General features: G+C 33.3%; 1 protein-coding gene across 4 annotated transcripts in view; it reads right to left on the bottom strand.

Annotated features, from left to right (window-relative positions):
- RAP1GDS1 (Rap1 GTPase-GDP dissociation stimulator 1) overlaps positions 1-17,231 on the bottom strand; it is a 155,828-nt gene that overhangs the window by 83,314 nt on the left and 55,283 nt on the right. For all 4 annotated transcript variants that reach the window (XM_060115259.1, XM_060115266.1, XM_060115276.1 and 1 more), the window contains exon 4: positions 14,995-15,120. In XM_060115259.1, the coding sequence (XP_059971242.1) occupies positions 14,995-15,120 (126 nt within the window). The remainder of the gene's footprint in view (positions 1-14,994; positions 15,121-17,231) is intronic.

The raw sequence follows: 17,231 nt of genomic DNA, 5'->3' as shown, positions 1-17,231 counted from the left end.
ATGGAGAGATGTACCATGTTCTTGGATTGGAAGAATCAACATTGTGAAAATGACTCTACTACCCAAAGCAATCTACAGATTCAATGCAATCCCTATCAAACTACCACTGGCATTTTTCACAGAACTAGAGCAAAAAATTTCGCAATTTGTATGGAAACACAAAAGACCCCGAATAGCCAAAGCAATCTTGAGAACGAAAAATGGAGCTGGAGGAACCAGGCTCCCTGACTTCAGACTATAGTACAAAGCTACAGTAATCAAGACAGTATGGTACTGGCACAAAAACAGAAAGATAGATCAATGGAACAGGATAGAAAGCCCAGAGATAAACCCACGGACATATGGTCACCTTATCTTTGATAAAGGAGGCAGGAATGTACAGTGTAAAAGGACAGTCTCTTCAATAAGTGGTGCTGGGAAAACTGGATAGGGACATGTAAAAGTATGAGATTAGATCACTCCCTAACACCATACACAAAAATAAGCTCAAAATGGATTAAAGACCTAAATGTAAGGCCAGACACTATCAAACTCTTAGAGGAAAACATAGGCAGAACACTGTATGACATAAATCACAGCAAGATCCTTTTTGACCCACCTCCTAGAGAAATGGAAATAAAGACAAAAATAAACACATGGGACCTAATGAAACTTAAAAGCTTTTGCACAGCAAAGGAAACTATAAACAAGACCAAAAGACAGCCCTCAGAATGGGAGAACATATTTGTAAATGAAGCAACTGACAAAGGATTAATCTCCAAAATTTATAAGCAGCTCATGCAGCTCAATAACAAAAAAACAAACAACCCAATCCAAAAATGGGCAGAAGACCTAAATAGACATTTCTCCACAGAAGATATACAGACTGCCAACAAACACATGAAAGGATGCTCAACATCTTTACTCATTAGAGAAATGCAAATCAAAACTACAATGAGATATCATCTCACACCAGTCAGAATGGCCATCATCAAAAAATCTAGAAACAATAAATGCTGGAGAGGGTGTGGTAAAAAAGGAACACTCTTACACTGCTGGTGGGAATGTGAATTGGTACAGCCACTATGGAGAACGGTATGGAGGTTCCTTAAAAAACTACAAATAGAACTACCATATGACCCAGCAATCCCACTACTGGGCATATACCCTGAGAAAACCATAATTCAAAAAGAGACATGTACCAAAATGTTCATAGCAGCCCTATTTACAATAGCCCGGAGATGTTAACAACCTAAGTGTCCATCATCGGATGAATGGATAAAGAAGATGTGGCACATATATACAATGGAATATTACTCAGCCATAAAAAGAAATGAAATTGAGCTATTTGTAATGAGGTGGATGGACCTAGAGTCTGTCATACAGAGCGAAGTCAGAAAGAGAAAGACAAATACTGTATGCTGACACATATATATGGAATTTAAGAAAAAAAAATGTCATGAAGAACATAGGGGTAAGACAGGAATACAGACACAGACCTACTAGAGAATGGACTTGAGGATATGGGGAGGGGGAAGGGTAAGCTGTGACAAAGTGAAAGAGCGGCATGGACATATATACACTACCAAACGTAAGGTAGATAGCTAGTGGGAAGCAGCCACATAGTACAGGGAGATCAGTTCGGTGCTTTGTGACCGCCTGGAGGGGTGGGATAGGGAGGGTGGGAGGGAGACGCAAAAGGGAGGGGATATGGGAACATATGTATATGTATAACTGATTAAATTTGTTATAAAGCAAAAAGTAAAAAAAATTAAAAAATTAAAAAATAAAAAAAAAACAAGCAGCAATAACAACAAAACTCAGAAAAACATAACAAAATAACCTCTGTTCTTTCCTTTATCAGTAAACTACCCCATCCTCTGGTCAGCTGCTCAAGCCCCAAATCTAAGAATCACTCTTGACTTCTCCTTTACCCTTATTCCTGATTCATCCACCACTCTAAGTATTTCGCAAATTCTTCTGATGGCCCTCATTTTCACTACCACAAACCTAAGCCAAGTCACCATTATCTCTTGCCTGGACTACTACAAATCTTATAATTGGTCTCCACACTTCCTTTCCGTACTCTTCCATTCTTCTCAACCCACTTTTCATGCAGCTCCAAGAGCGATGTTTTAAAAATCTATGCCAGATCCCCTTTGACAGCTTCTCATTACTCTGGGATGGCCCACAAGTCTATGATCTAGGTCTTATTTATTTCTTCCACTTTATTATCCAACACTCTCCCTGTCTACTGCATCTCATATACCTTGGTCTCTTTCCTGTGCTTTGACGAAACTAAGTTCTGTCCTCAATTGGCGCTTTGCAATTGCTATACTTCTCTAAGGAATATTCTTCCCCTTCTCTTTAAATAGCTACTTTATTCTCATTTTTTCAGACCTCAGCTCAGATAAAAACAGAACTTTCTTCACCTTCAGATACTCTCCATTATATCATCTTGTTTATTTCCTTGATACCAATGATCATAATCTGTAAATATCTTTTTTGTAGTGTTTACTTGTTTATTATCTATCTCCTCCTGTACAATACCCACAAAGGGGCTTCTCGCTCTTATTTTCTATGATTCCCAACACCTGGCACAATGCCCTGAACACAGCGGGCTCAATCAATATTTGTTGATTAAAGTATTTGGTGCATATATATACATGAAATAATACAAAGGCACAGAATGAGAATTTCCTGGGATTTACTCATCATCATTACTGGAAAAAAACACTCAAATCATATGACCCATGGTGTATGTACTGAGACTTTCTATAAGGAGGAACATAAATACATACCTTCAATGAAATAAAGTCATGTTTCTACTTCTAATCTCACTTAGGAGAGAGTTTTTTTCCCCTATGTCATATAGAAGGCTGATTAAAAAAGAAGAGTTTACAGGTTAAATCTCTGTTAGTTATTTTACTATGATGGCATGTCTCTTTTGATTTGCAATCTTCAGCATCATACGACTAGATTCAAAATAAACATTTTGTAAATGACAAAGAATTATCCCCCAATGTAAAAATTCTAGCCTTTGAATCTACATGGTATAAATGAACTTTCATAATAAATAAATCATTACTGTATGTGAGCAATATCCTCAAAGGTGGGGGGAGTACAATTATTTTTGGTGCTGAAAAGAAGGTCTTCATACCCAAAAAAGTTGGTAGCCTACAAAAACTATAATTTTATTTGTTATGGGTGCATGAAAAAGAAAAAATAAGTTGGTACATGATGTAAATCATTAGGAGTAGTATCATATTTTTGTAAGTCAGACATATTGTCTATTCTGATATATAAGATTATAAAGGATTTTTGTACTCTTCTTAAATATATTGTCTCTTAATTTTGCCTAGCGCTATTTTATTTTTTAGGAGCAGGTTACTGGTAAATAGACATACCTGCCTTGCTTTTCAAGATAAAGTAAAAACATACTTATGAAATCTACTAGGGAAGAAAATTAACTTCTAATGCTTACATTTTCCCCTATAATTTTGTCAAAATAGGTAATTTCTACTATGTACCTTAGACATATTCAAATATGTTTTAAGCATTCAAATGAAAAATTTAAACCCATCAACATCTTTTCTGAAATTCAAAAAAAACTTATTCATGATCCAGGTGCAGGTAAAATGCATGAAAGACTAGATATAAAAGCAAAAGCTGTAAATATTATACCAGTGAAATTACAAAAATGAGTCATGAAGAAAAAAAAATCATGACTGTTAAATACCCGTATATCAAAAGGAAACATAAAGCTTGCAATTTGGTGGCACAGTATTATATTCAGGTTTAAAATTTGCTTTTATTTAATGTAGGATAATTTCAAATATTTATATATTTACATTTATAATGCAGGATCAGGAGAGGAAAGCATTAGTTCCACAGATGCAGTTTAAAATTAGATCACAGCACGGCATCTGATGGACAGCTTTGGCGTGCCTACTGATATCAGTATTAATTTATATAGACCAATAGATTTCTCACACCAGTCAAAATTGTTGACAACTCTAACTTTTTAAAAAAGCCTTTATATAATAATAGAGCATCCGTAAGTCATACTGCATTTGCTAAAGAAATCACTGAAGTTACTCTATTTACCAGGTTTTTATATTTCTACATTACAGTAAGTCCCCTATATATGAACGAGTTCTGTTCTGAGAGTGCGTTCATAGGTCCAATTTGTTTGTAAGTCCAAGAAAGTTAGTCTAGGTACCCAACTAACACAATAGAATATACAGTACTGTACTGTAATAGGTTTATAATACTTTTCACACAAATAATACACAGAAAACACACAAAAAATAAAGAAAACATTTTTAATCTTACAGTACAGTACCTTGAAAAGTACAGTAATACAGTATAACAGCTGGCATAGAGGGGTTGGCATCAAGTGAATAGGCAGGAAGAGTTACTGACTGGAGGAAGGAGGGAGGTGGGAGATGGTAGAGCTGAAGGATCGTTAGCAATAGGAGACGGAAAGCAAGCTGCAGTTTCACTCACACCTGATGTTGATGAAATGAAAGTTCGCATCTTTGAAAGTTTGCAGCTTGAAGGTTCATATGTAGGGGACTTACTGTATCAGCAAAAGACTGAATATCTGTATTTTATAAACAAATTATTAATTAAACTCAGTTATTTCATAAAATTACCTTAAATGACTTCCAAACAGCATTCAGGTAACAATGTAAATAATTTACTGCTCCAATTTATTAGTCTAATTGCTCAAGATCAAAATTAAATTTTATTCCAACTATTTTAAATGAGATGCTTTTGTATCAAACTATTTCATACTTTAAAAAAACTACCCTAGACGATGTATACGTATTTGCATGTGTGCTCACATGTATATGTAGTAATGATTTAGAATTTAACTTAAACTGATAACAGCACAGTTTCTCAAAAGTTTCATTATTCCACTCAGCAAGAATGTGAATTATTCACCTTTAAATAGTATTTATCTTTTATATTCCTTCCCAACCAAGGGAAAGACTCCGACACGCAGTAGGGATAACTTTGATTAAAAATAGAGAAAGTTTTCAGTACTTTAGCTTGGTTACAAAGAAGAAAAATTAAAACAGAACACAATTAAGAGCAGAGGATACTATGTATTGACAGGGTTTCAATAAGCAGACTAGAAATTTTATGTTTAATGTGTCTATACATAGACTTTATCTTTAACAGGTGAAATTAGGATAGTAAAGGTCTGGGAAAACAACAGATTTCAACAGCAAAAACAAACAAAAAATCTTACTTTTGCAGAGCTTCATAATTAGACTTTCCCTACCCTTTTTAAGACTTGTTAATCAGGAAAGGGAAATTCCAAATGCCATTTAGGCTTTGACTCAGAGGAGAGGAGAGAATCTGGTATCCAAGGGACACACACAAAAAATTTAATTTGGCAACATTATATGACTTCTTATTGAGTTCAAAAAAAAATCATCTAATACTTTTGCCATGTACAATGCTCCCTCACATGTTGCCTCTACTTTGCTATCTATTAAAATTGATCACAACTACCTGTAAACTATTAGTCCATCTCTTTAACAAGGTATTAGCTTTTTTATAACATGGTACGTGGGAACTAATCAAGCAGTGGAAAAAAGCAGCTAAATATGTAATGTGTTCTTTGCCGTACAAGTTTTATGAAGGTAAAAATTTATAGACTGTTAGATTTTTAAATACCATTTTAATAAACAAAAGGTATTTGAATGTAATATGAAGCACAAAAATGGAAAAATCATAGTTCCTCAAAGTATAAACTATCTGAAGCGTTACTAAATATTTAACATTGCTTAAACCTGGTACAGTACTTTGCAAGAACCAACCAAATTAATGACAATCCAATCTCACTTCAAAATTCAATTTCATTCTCTCCGCCCCAGTCAGTATTTACCATATCATACCTGGGTCTACTATAATGGCTTTTTGATATCTCTACCTCACTTCTCCTCTCCTTCCAATACAAATTGAATCCTTCTATGGAACTGCAAATACCAATTTCAAGTTTTCTTCCAGTGGCTCTTTCCTGTCCACACATTCCAGCACAAAAACAACTCCTTAGCCTACATACATTGTAAGTGCACAACACAAATCGATAAATGAATGCAAGATCAAGATCTCTACCTACAATAAACCTTCACTACCATTTGGTTACCTGAAAATCATATCCTTATGACTGCTTATAATATGCCTCACAGCCCCAACTCTGATCCCTTCCCCACACCAAAGCTTCTTACCGTCACTTTGCACCTGACTTCTATTTAATAATGAGCCTGACTTCCACTTTACTGGGAAGATGGAGGCCACGCCAGAAGCACCCTTCTGACTGCTCTCTGTACTACTGTAAATAGTTTTTTTATAGTTTCACCTAGCTTGTTATTTTTCTCTAAGAATGTCCCTTCCCATTCTAACACCAAAGATTTCATTTCTTCTTGTTTTCATCTATGATCTTTGTCCGTCAATCATTTACTCCAGGAAATTTACTCTGTCCTTGTCCACAGGGTCCTAGCCCAACAAACAAGTTCCTGTCTCCACTACTCTAATTACTCTCACAATGTTGCCCTTCCCACAAACCGCTTCTGTCTTTTCTTTTCTCATTCAATTTCTAGAAAGTTAATACCCTCTTTTCATTTCCTCATTACTCACCATAGCCCTGGAAATTCTATTTCTTTCTCCACAAGACTCAACTTAGAGATTTTTTTAAAACATGAATGTCTGTTAATCAAATGACAATATTCAGTATTTTTCTTGGCAGGACTTGACAGTACTTGACAGTGTTTATCACCCAACTCTTTGGAATCCATGACAAGAAAATTGTTTTCCTCCAATCTTTCAGTGCTTCTTCATAAGCTCCTTCCTTTCTTCTACACTCAAAATGTGGCTGTTTTCCTCACGCTTTCCTTTAAACATTTCTTCTATTCCCATGGGTCAACCATCACTTTTAAGTGCATGAATCTCAAAAGCTCTGTCACCTGAATGTGACAACAGCACCTCAAATTCAACATGCCTCCAAACATATCCACCTGGTTGAGATCTATTTCTATTGTTGATATTATCCAGATTTGAATTTTGGACTCATGGACTCCTTTCTCTTACCTGATACTTTCTTGGATTCTTACACACACACACACACACACACACACACACACAAACACACACACACACACACCCTCTCTTCCTTTCTATTCTCTCTTTTATTCTTCAAGCTTGAAAAGAAACAATAACCTTCTAACTGGTTATTTTTCATCTAGTCCACTGTCCAATGGTTTTTAAGTATGAATGTGCATTAGAATCACCTAGGGAGGTTTGCAGAATATAGATGATACGTTAGTTTCCAGTCTCAGAGATTCTGATTTACTGGTTCTAGGGTGTGGCCAAGAAAATGTATTTTGAAAAAGTCTGCTAAGTGTTTCAGATACATACTTCTTGTTAAGGGCAACTGACTATCATAATGTACATCTCTTTCAAATCCACTTTTTCTATGGGATTGATTTGCACATTTAACTCTTGCTCAGATACCTCCAGTGACTCCCCATTGTACTAGCCCTTCTCCAATATGGGTTCCAGACATATCTCCCTACTATATTATCTACCTTTTAAAATGCTTTTCTGTGCTCCTGAACAATCTCCTAATCCTTTCTCCACATGTCCAGATACTATGCAGATTGACTGCTTCCTCCCCTATTAACACCACTGGAAGGGCTCAAACACAAATGAGCTCCCTCCTAGATCTCTACTGTGGATCCTCTTACAGCACCATCACTGTGTCCTATTTTACTCATTGATATACATGCTTCATTACCTTGAATGCACTATAAACCCTTTAAGCATGGAGACACACTTGAACAATTAAACAGAAGTGATGACCAGCAAAACCATTTCCCCCCTCACATTATTTTCATTGGTTTTTCCAGAACAAAGGTAAATTATAAAATACTTACAGGCTGATCCTGACTCACCAGAAATCTCACCTGAAGTAGAGGCTTGTGGCCCAACACAGAAATCCTCCCGAGACTAGGAGTGCTAATGCCTAATCTATCCCTACAGGATGCAGAGAAGGCAGAACCTACTGATTACCTGTTCTGATCAAGGTCCCAAAAGTATGAATTGTCTCTCCCTAAATTTTATTTTAGGGCTGTCAATTTTTTTGCTGTTTTTTTTCCCTTAAAGTCAAATTTGGAGGGAGAAAAAATTAGAGGCAATTTTGTCCTCCACTTTAATTATACAAATCCAATAAAAAGAAAATTATTGTTGTAGGTCATACTTTAAATGTATATATGTACGTGTATATGTATATAAGTTTGTAATTATGTTATATACATTTTTTCTTCCCACTCCCTCAAGTAGGGCTGATAGAAACAAGGTCATTTGCCAGAGATTATATGTATGCCTCTTAGAAATGTGGAGTTTTTTAAAGTTTTAATTTTGAAATAATTAGAGACTCACAGAAAGTTGCAAAAAAAAAAAAAAATTAGTACAGACAGGTCCTATGTACCCTCCAACCAGCTTGCTCCAAGGGTAACATTTACATAACTCTAATACAATATACCAACCAGGAAAGTGACAATCTTCAGACCTTGTTTAGATTTCATCAGTTTTTATATGCATTTGTGTATGTGTCTGGGCATGTATAGTTCAAAGCAATTTTATCATGTGTATAGATTCATGTAACTGTGGTAGTTTTAAATATTCACTATTGTGTAAATCAAATTTTATCAAATCGATAACAGGCTTAAAAATCAAAGATAATTATATTTTTTGGCCTCAGAAAATAGAACTTGGATACATTACACAACACAGAAATTGAGCAGGTATAATGAATGCAAAGTAGAACTGTATTTTGATTTAAAATAAACTAGGAAATATATTCAAGTCAAAACTTCTTGAAAATTTTAAGTTGTATGCTTGAATCAAGTTCAACTACCAAAAAACAACACATTTGGGCTATATTGTCCAAATAGAAATATGTTTGCTAAAGTACTCCGTATTATTTCTTGGATTCTGTTAAAGATGTGGTATAAGAAACAATCATATGGAGACTATTTGAGCAATTTTTTAGAACCATTATTGAAGATACTGTCTAATGCAAACCAATATCTTTTGCATATTTTAAGAGGAATGTATACAGAATCATCTAAGAAGCTAATGATATCCTGATGATAAATCTCTTCTAGAATTTGTCTCAAGTTTTTTGTTTAACTGAAGAGCTAGAAAATTTCTCCTTAGCATAAAATAAAAATTACATAGCATATCAAGTTTTTCACCTTGGCAACTGAGATGCTCAAATTAAATTAGTGCTCATTATGGTAAGTATATTATCCCTGACTCTTACTAGATTTATCTTTGCCTCTCCTTATACGGATTCTGTCCTTTATACTTAAAAAAAAATATATCCTGAGTACATTAGTGTATGCATTGCATTATGTCACAGCATACTTTTTAGAAACAATAATGTTATAGAATGAATGTTTGTGTCTCCCTAAAATTCATATGTTGATATTCTAACCCCTGATGTTATGACATTAGACGGTAATTAGGTCATGCAGGTAGAACCCTCAATGAAGAGACAGGAGAGCTTGCTTCCTCTAGCTCTCCTCTCTCTGTGAAGATACAATAAGAAGGCTGTGGGCAAACAAGGAGTGTCCTCACCAGATACTGAATCTACTACTGCTTTGATCTGGGGTGGATTTCCCAGCCTCCAAAACTGTGAGAAATAAATGTTGGTTGTTTAAGCCACTCAGTCTATGGTATTTTAATATAGCAGCCCAAACTGAGTAAGACAAATGATCATACATAAATGCTACGTATTTCCTTTGCCTAGCAGTTCATAATTTATATTGTACATCTATATATAAACCTTATTTAATCCATACAACCGTCCACTTTTCCAATGAGGAAAATAAAATTCAGAAAGATTAAATGATAACTTAGTAAATGGTAGGTCTGGAAATCTTATCAATCTGTAATATTTGCCTTCCAGAGAGCATACCAAAATTTCACTTATTTATAATTAATTTAAAAATAAACTATATTTTATAAGCAATGCATCATTTGCTTAATTTCTAAAAAAATGGCTCCAAATACTACTCCCATCACCCATTTATTTTCATTCTGATCAAAAACCACATATTTAGTGTGTACACTGTAATTGTCCCTAAGTTGTGTTCCTTTGTGCATTTTATTTTCTCCACTATATTAAAAGCTCTTTAATGGCATGAACCTTTTATAGAGCTTATGATAGTGTTACAAAACAACATCTATTTCCAGCTACTATATATGTAGGAAATCTTTACAAGAGAGGATTTTCATGTGATAATAGCCATATTTACTGTCTCTAAAAGCAGTTGCATACAGTTGTTTATTCTTATATACATGATGTACTCTGATAATAAATTTATTAAAAAATATAACAGATTGATTAGTAAAAGCTGAAGAATCTTTTTTTTGTACTTATTGGTTGATAATTCTATTCTACTCTAAAACTGAATACTAAAAAAAGTAGGACAAATCAATAGACCTGAAAACTCTTTAATAACATAATCAAACACTTAACCTAATTTATATCACTGAAACAAATATTTTAAATGTAAGATATAAATAGTTCTGTGTTTAATATAACTACTGCAAACATATTCTGACTACTCAGGCAATTTCAAAGCATGTCTGTATTATTCTTTTTTTTTTTTTTTTTTTTTTTTTTTTTTTTGCGGTATGCGGGCCTCTCACTGTTGTGGCCTCCCCCGTTGCGGAGCACAGGCTCCGGACGCGCAGGCTCCGGACGCGCAGGCTCAGCGGCCATGGCTCACGGGCCCAGCTGCTCCGCGGCATATGGGATCCTCCCAGACCGGGGCACGAACCCGTATCCCCTGCATCGGCAGGCGGACTCTCAACCACTTGCGCCACCAGGGAGGCCCTGTATTATTCTTATCTAACCAACTTACATTATGAAATATTATAGAATTATTGCTAATTCTTTTTCAGCATTTGCAGTCAGAATAATAAATTTTTTCTTCATCCCTTACATTAAAAATAGTGTAGCACAGTTAGAATCACTAATATATAAATAGGTCCATGCATGTACTTGGGCATCCTTTCATTTTTACACTTCTTGAAGTCATTGAAATAAACAATATTTAGTTTACCTCATAAACAATGGCTTTGGCCAGCCTGATTACCACCTAATTTTGGTAGATTTATTTCTTCATCAGTGAGCAAGAATTCAATTTTCTTTATATCATGTAAGACAGCATGTCATACAAGCTTCTTAAGTGCACAACTTTCTAATAATAGGACTAATTATATAATCAAAAGCACTAATTTCATTTCTGTAAAGAGGTATATTTGTTTAATTTTAATATGTATTAATTTGAATTCTATATTATTCTTTCTCTGGTATACAAAAAGGCACAAATATTTAATTTCATGCAATCATTTTCTTTTAGCCTCTACTAAATGACTTTTAACCAGTATTTCCGATATCAATTATTTCCTGACCTCAAGCAGTACCATCTACAAACAGAGAAAGCTCACTCTCCAGTCACCAATTTAGCCCTACTAATAATAAACATGGGGTGGGAATTTAACATGAAGCTCTTCAATACTATAAGACCATTTAATTATATAAGCAATTTTAAATGTGCACAGTTATATAAACAAAACTAATCATTAAAAGATGAGAATACCACAAAAATGGCCAGGTTAGGAGAAAAAGGGGCTCATTTTTTTCCATGTCACCTTTGAGAGAAATGTGTAATTAAACAGGCCAAATGTATGCACTGCTGAGATGTAATACCACTTTATCTAAAATCATATCCCCTAGCACATCCCATCACAGCTTTGCTGACTTCTTTCCAAATTGAAATATAATTTTTCTCTCTTCTTTGATCTAAAAGAAGTCAAACTTCTTATAAAAAGAATCATTTTGGAGAAGTTAAAGGGCAAAGAGTTAAAACGTTGCTTATATCAGAAGTCTGTATACTTCGAAAGAGAAATCCATAAATGCCTTGGCAGCTCTCTGGAAGCACAGAAAAAAGACCAGGCATTTTAAATGAAAACTGTTCCCACTCGCTGATGCTTTCATCTCTATATGCAAGAGAGAGACCGGGTGGGATTCAAAAAGTTCATCAGCAACAAAGCCTCATCCTGTCCCATTTAGCAGTTGTATCAGTCTATTACCTGATGTTAGGATATATAAGACAGTTTCCTTCCACTAGGAAGAGTTCCCTAAAATGGGCACTGTCAAAGCTGGGAAATCTGAAATCTGACCTACTTTTTTCAAAAGATTTCCATGAATTTTGTGCTAAGTGTAATTCTTTTTACAGTTAGAGCTCTCCTTTCAAAAAGAACTGTTAACTGAAATATGCTGGCAAATTGCCTTACATTTTAAGTATCAAAATAAAAATCTATAAAATATGCACAAATTTCTCACATTTTTATCTGTAATACTGAATTCCCATGCTACTTTATGTATACATTGACTTTACTATCTGTTGTAAGCCCAATAAAATTCTGAATAAACCCACACTAAAAAATTATTCATTTGGAATACATTTATAAAACAAGAATAAACTGATTAGTCCTATGGGTAAGTTTGATAAAATACAAACGTGAATTTTAAAACACATGTTATCTGTAAGAAGAAGATTGCTTGTATTTACAAGGCTGTAATTTATAGTTTTCTATTTTCCGTTTAGGAATGAAGCATTACATTCTTAAGAGGGAAGAAGGTTAAGTAATTAATTAAAATTGAAGTTATTCAATACTTTTTAAAGAGAGAAATCTAATTTCTGGGTTCTTTCAAACTCCTGCTTGTCATAAAATGTCACTGCATTTCAAGTAAATTAAAAAATCAACCACACAGCATCACATTTATAAACTTTGATATCATTCTTGCAATTAAAATAAAGGTGCTGTACTCTTCCTACAACTATTCTGGAGAAATCACTGATAAATTGACATAAATTTAATTTCAAATAAAAGGATAAGAAAGCATACAGTATTATGGAAATTATATGCTTAAGACAGCATGGCACAATGAAAACATTTTTACCACATGATTTACAGTAATAAATCACTTCTTATATTTATTCATTTTTAAGATTACTAACTTCATTTTCCTTAAACAAGGTTTAAAAGTATAAAAAGTCTGTATTCACTATGCTTAATTTTCTATTTAACTATAATTTTCATTGAATTGAATGAGAATAAAGTGGTTATAAATATTCACAAATAAATGAAACAAAAAATTAACTTCATAGCCTAAAGCATATCCACAGACTTTATACTGTATACCTCATAAGAACAGAGTAAATGGATATGATAAACAGCATAATAATGGACTTCAGTTTCTTCAAAATGATAATCTTATTAACTAGACATTTATTACCCTAACTTCAAGGTTCTTTAGCATATACAGGAAATAAAATGACTCTGTGCCCATAAAAAGCATAGCAAGATGAGACAATAGATCACTATGGGTATTTCTTCCATTGTGTCAATATTAAGTGAAACTCTAGGACAAAAGTACTCAAAACAGATAATTCCTATGATGTTCAAACAATGCATAATTCAAGAATATCTAAACTGAACAAAGATTAAAGAATACTTTTGATAGCCTTAAATTCTAGTAATAAACACAGAAGATAAAAATAAAAAGAGTAATGATTATACTCTCCAAATACTTGCCATCAATCTTTGCCTATTACTCTGCAAAGGTCTATTAAATATATATTGTTAAAATTAATCATATAAAATACACATTCATTCTTGAAAGCTAACGTTAGAAGCTATAGTGTTTAATAAAAATCCTAAATATGAAAATGCAAGTTATAAACACAGAGCACTAGGATTTTATAAACAAAGCTAATACCCTAGGATAGTAAGAATTGGAATGAAGGCACAGATAGGTAAATTTATAAGCAGCATTAGGGACTGAAATTCTCCAATTAAAATTCACATTAAAAGACATCCCATGTCCTCAAATATAATATATAATATTCTAGAAAAAGGAAAGAATAAATGAGGCTAATCTTACCACTACTGCTACAGAGAAGTTATAACTGAAAGCTGTAGTTTCAATCTTTTTTTCTGCTTCTTTCTTTTATCATAAATAAATATGTTTATGACTTTATTTTCTGTCTGGCTTATATGCACAAATCACTTTTTGAAACACTGTGTATTATAAAAGAGCTATCTATGATTTTTGTACATAAACTCAATGGGGAAAATAAACAATAAAAGTTATCCTAGTTGTATAAATAGAACTAAATTCCTAGGAGACTTTAAAGGTGAGTGTTAAAAAATGTGTTTTTGTCTCAGAAATCTAAGGAAAATCAGGATAAGCCTAATTAAACTGAATATACTCAAGATTTTTTTCTGTATTTTGTTTGCATATATGTGGGAAGGAAAAGTAGAAAATGTAAAAATTTTGCAATATCTATACCCATACTCAAGTTCTTGCTTTCTCTTTGCCTAGTAGAACAGTATATTATATAAAGTGGTGAGGATGACAATGACATTATGACAAATAGGAATGGAATCAATGCAAGATGCAATAAGCCAATCTAGCTCTTGAGAAGATAATGGTTTTTATGAATGGCTTTACTGAGTTGCACATAATTAAAAATGTATTTGGACAGACTTAGAAACTGAAAAATGTGTTCAGAAGTATTCTCATGCAGAGATGGTACTTCAATAAAACCCAATTGAAAAGATATATTTTTTCCTAAAATTAAAAGCTCCAATTCTTAGAAAATAACTTATTTTCCTCTGAAAATATCATTTGTGATATCAGAGAAAAAGAATTCATTTCAGATAAGTCTTAGTTAAAAGAATACTATGGCCCGAATTTCCATCGATTTAGCTACATAAGCAGAGCTAAGTCATACTGGCTCACATTAATGTCTTAGCCTAGAAAAGACAGTGCTAACACTAAAAGCAGAATTATTATGAAAATCATAATTCTTAAACAAAAGTTTATAAGTGTACCATTGCTATTTCAACACTTACGGCTATCGTAACATATGTTTCCTAGAGCCCTGCCAGTTTGAAGCAGCACTTCCTGGTCTTTGCTATTTAGCAGCTGCACCAGTGGTGAAATCAATCCTGCATCCACACATGGAATTCGCATAAATTCTGAAAAGAAGAACATATTTAATTAAAAATATAAAGATTCTCAATTACATAAAAAACCTCCCCTAATAAAATAAATATCTAATATTAAAATGTTTAAGATGGCTTACTATCTGAAGAGTACATTTCTGTCTAAAAGTATCATTACAACCTTACTAAATACTTCATGAAATAAGTACACAAAAATGAGTGGGGTCATATTTTTCTTTGCTGATAGTCTCTACCATAAACCAAAAGAATTTTTCATTAACTTTCATTATACCTAATTTATCACTATCTTCTTATACCTGGATGTTATAAGAGGAGGAGTAGGGGAGGAGTTGGAGGAGGGGAATAAGATGTAAAGGTTTGTTTGCTTTTACACATTTTCAACTTCAGTTATCAGCACTGTAGACACATAATAGTACCTAGCTTCAGAAATTTGTTGTTGTTATTGTTATTATTATTAGACACTGAGAGTACAATTCTAAAAAGGAAGAAATATTCACAGATACTTCCTCTTTTACTTATTTTTCCTTTGCCTCAAATCCATCTTAAATCTGTTATATAGGGGAATACTTTATTTAAAAGATATCAAAATCTTTTACTGCTATTTATGGTCATAGCTAGGCTCCCACGTTAAACTTGCCCCTGGAACTTCTTACTAATACTCTGGATTTTGAACATCAACACATAGTCAGGTATGCTAATTTTTAGAGAGTTCCTTTTGTATATACAAATTTAACCATAATTATATTTTATAATTAATCTAAATCTAACAAGTATATGCTAATAGTTCTCTTCTATTATTATATAATGTGCACAGCAGAGTGACGATGAACAGATCAACTTCCAATTTCTTTTTTTCTCTGGTTCACACAATCTTCTTTCATTGTCAAGTTTCTAACCAGAAGAAATATAAGGCCAGTTAATATCTCTGTTGGGTCATGTTGCATTTCTGAAGATATTTATTTAAAAAGAAAGACTCTAATCCACTTTCTCAGCCAGTCACTTAAAAAAAAAACAATGTGGCGATTAAGCAGTAAACAACCATTTAAATGGATCCCATTTATTTTAACCAGTAGGGATTAGTGGCATGCCCTTAACAAGCCTCTGATTAAAAGTATAAATGCTATAAATTATGTCTTTAAAACATAGTTGTCATCTACTAGAGTGTAACTAGAAGCAACCTCTAGCAGCAGAGTTATCATGCAACTGTGACCAAGTATTATGAGGACTGATACTATTAAGTAATAAGATCATATAGGAATGGCAATCCATTTCAAAAAAAATCTACTCAAAATTTCTCAATCCATGTTATGTGTGTGTGTGTGCTCATTCTTAAGAAAAAAAGTTTTAAGATAAAAATTGATTTCTGGAAACTATACTGTATTTCTAATGAAGTTAAAAATAAATTACTTGATCTTAAAAATCAAGCTGCTTTGCATCTAAGAAGATTTAGATAGTGGTTGCCCTAAGTTAACAAACAATATCTGAAGGGGTTTCATTTTCAAACTAGATCTGCTTCAGGAGTTCTTTGTTGTCCCAAGGTGATCCCTATCTATTCAGAGCAGTTCAAATCTGCTTGAAGTACACTAAATACTCCAGACCACTAAGAATCTCTGAACATTTATGACCAGCTCAACTCCAAAGCACAGCATAATGATTATAATTACAATAGCTTAGATGTACATACAAACAATAGATGGTCAGTTTTCATTAACAACCAAAAAATGATTTACCAATATAGAACCTCATTGGAACTTGAAAGGTATTTTGAGCACCTCTAAACAAATGAAAAAATTTCATGGCAATTCTTTTTGGTAACACACATATGAACAAGTTGTTTTACTGGGCTAAAAACATACTTTACAATGTCACCTGCCACAGTGATTACACAATGTATAAAATTAATTGTGTAAAACTGAAGCCAGAATTTTAAAGTTTCTTTTTTTAAAGTATAATATATGCAACTTACTAAAATAAAAGAACTAAAATAATATCAAACTTTGACAAACTGAGGCATACTAATGGTATATTACATTTCGCATGGCCTCTCCTTTTGCTGAAAAACTGCTTTAAGAAGTCAGTGTTTTTCTCAAACTGACTAAACTGAAATCATACACAAATATTTC

This window comes from Mesoplodon densirostris, chromosome 1 (genome assembly GCF_025265405.1).
Source record: "Mesoplodon densirostris isolate mMesDen1 chromosome 1, mMesDen1 primary haplotype, whole genome shotgun sequence".
Classification (NCBI taxonomy): Eukaryota; Metazoa; Chordata; class Mammalia; order Artiodactyla; family Ziphiidae; genus Mesoplodon; species Mesoplodon densirostris.
The sequence above is the reverse complement of the archived record's forward strand: the minus strand, read 5'-3'. Positions and strand labels throughout refer to the sequence as shown.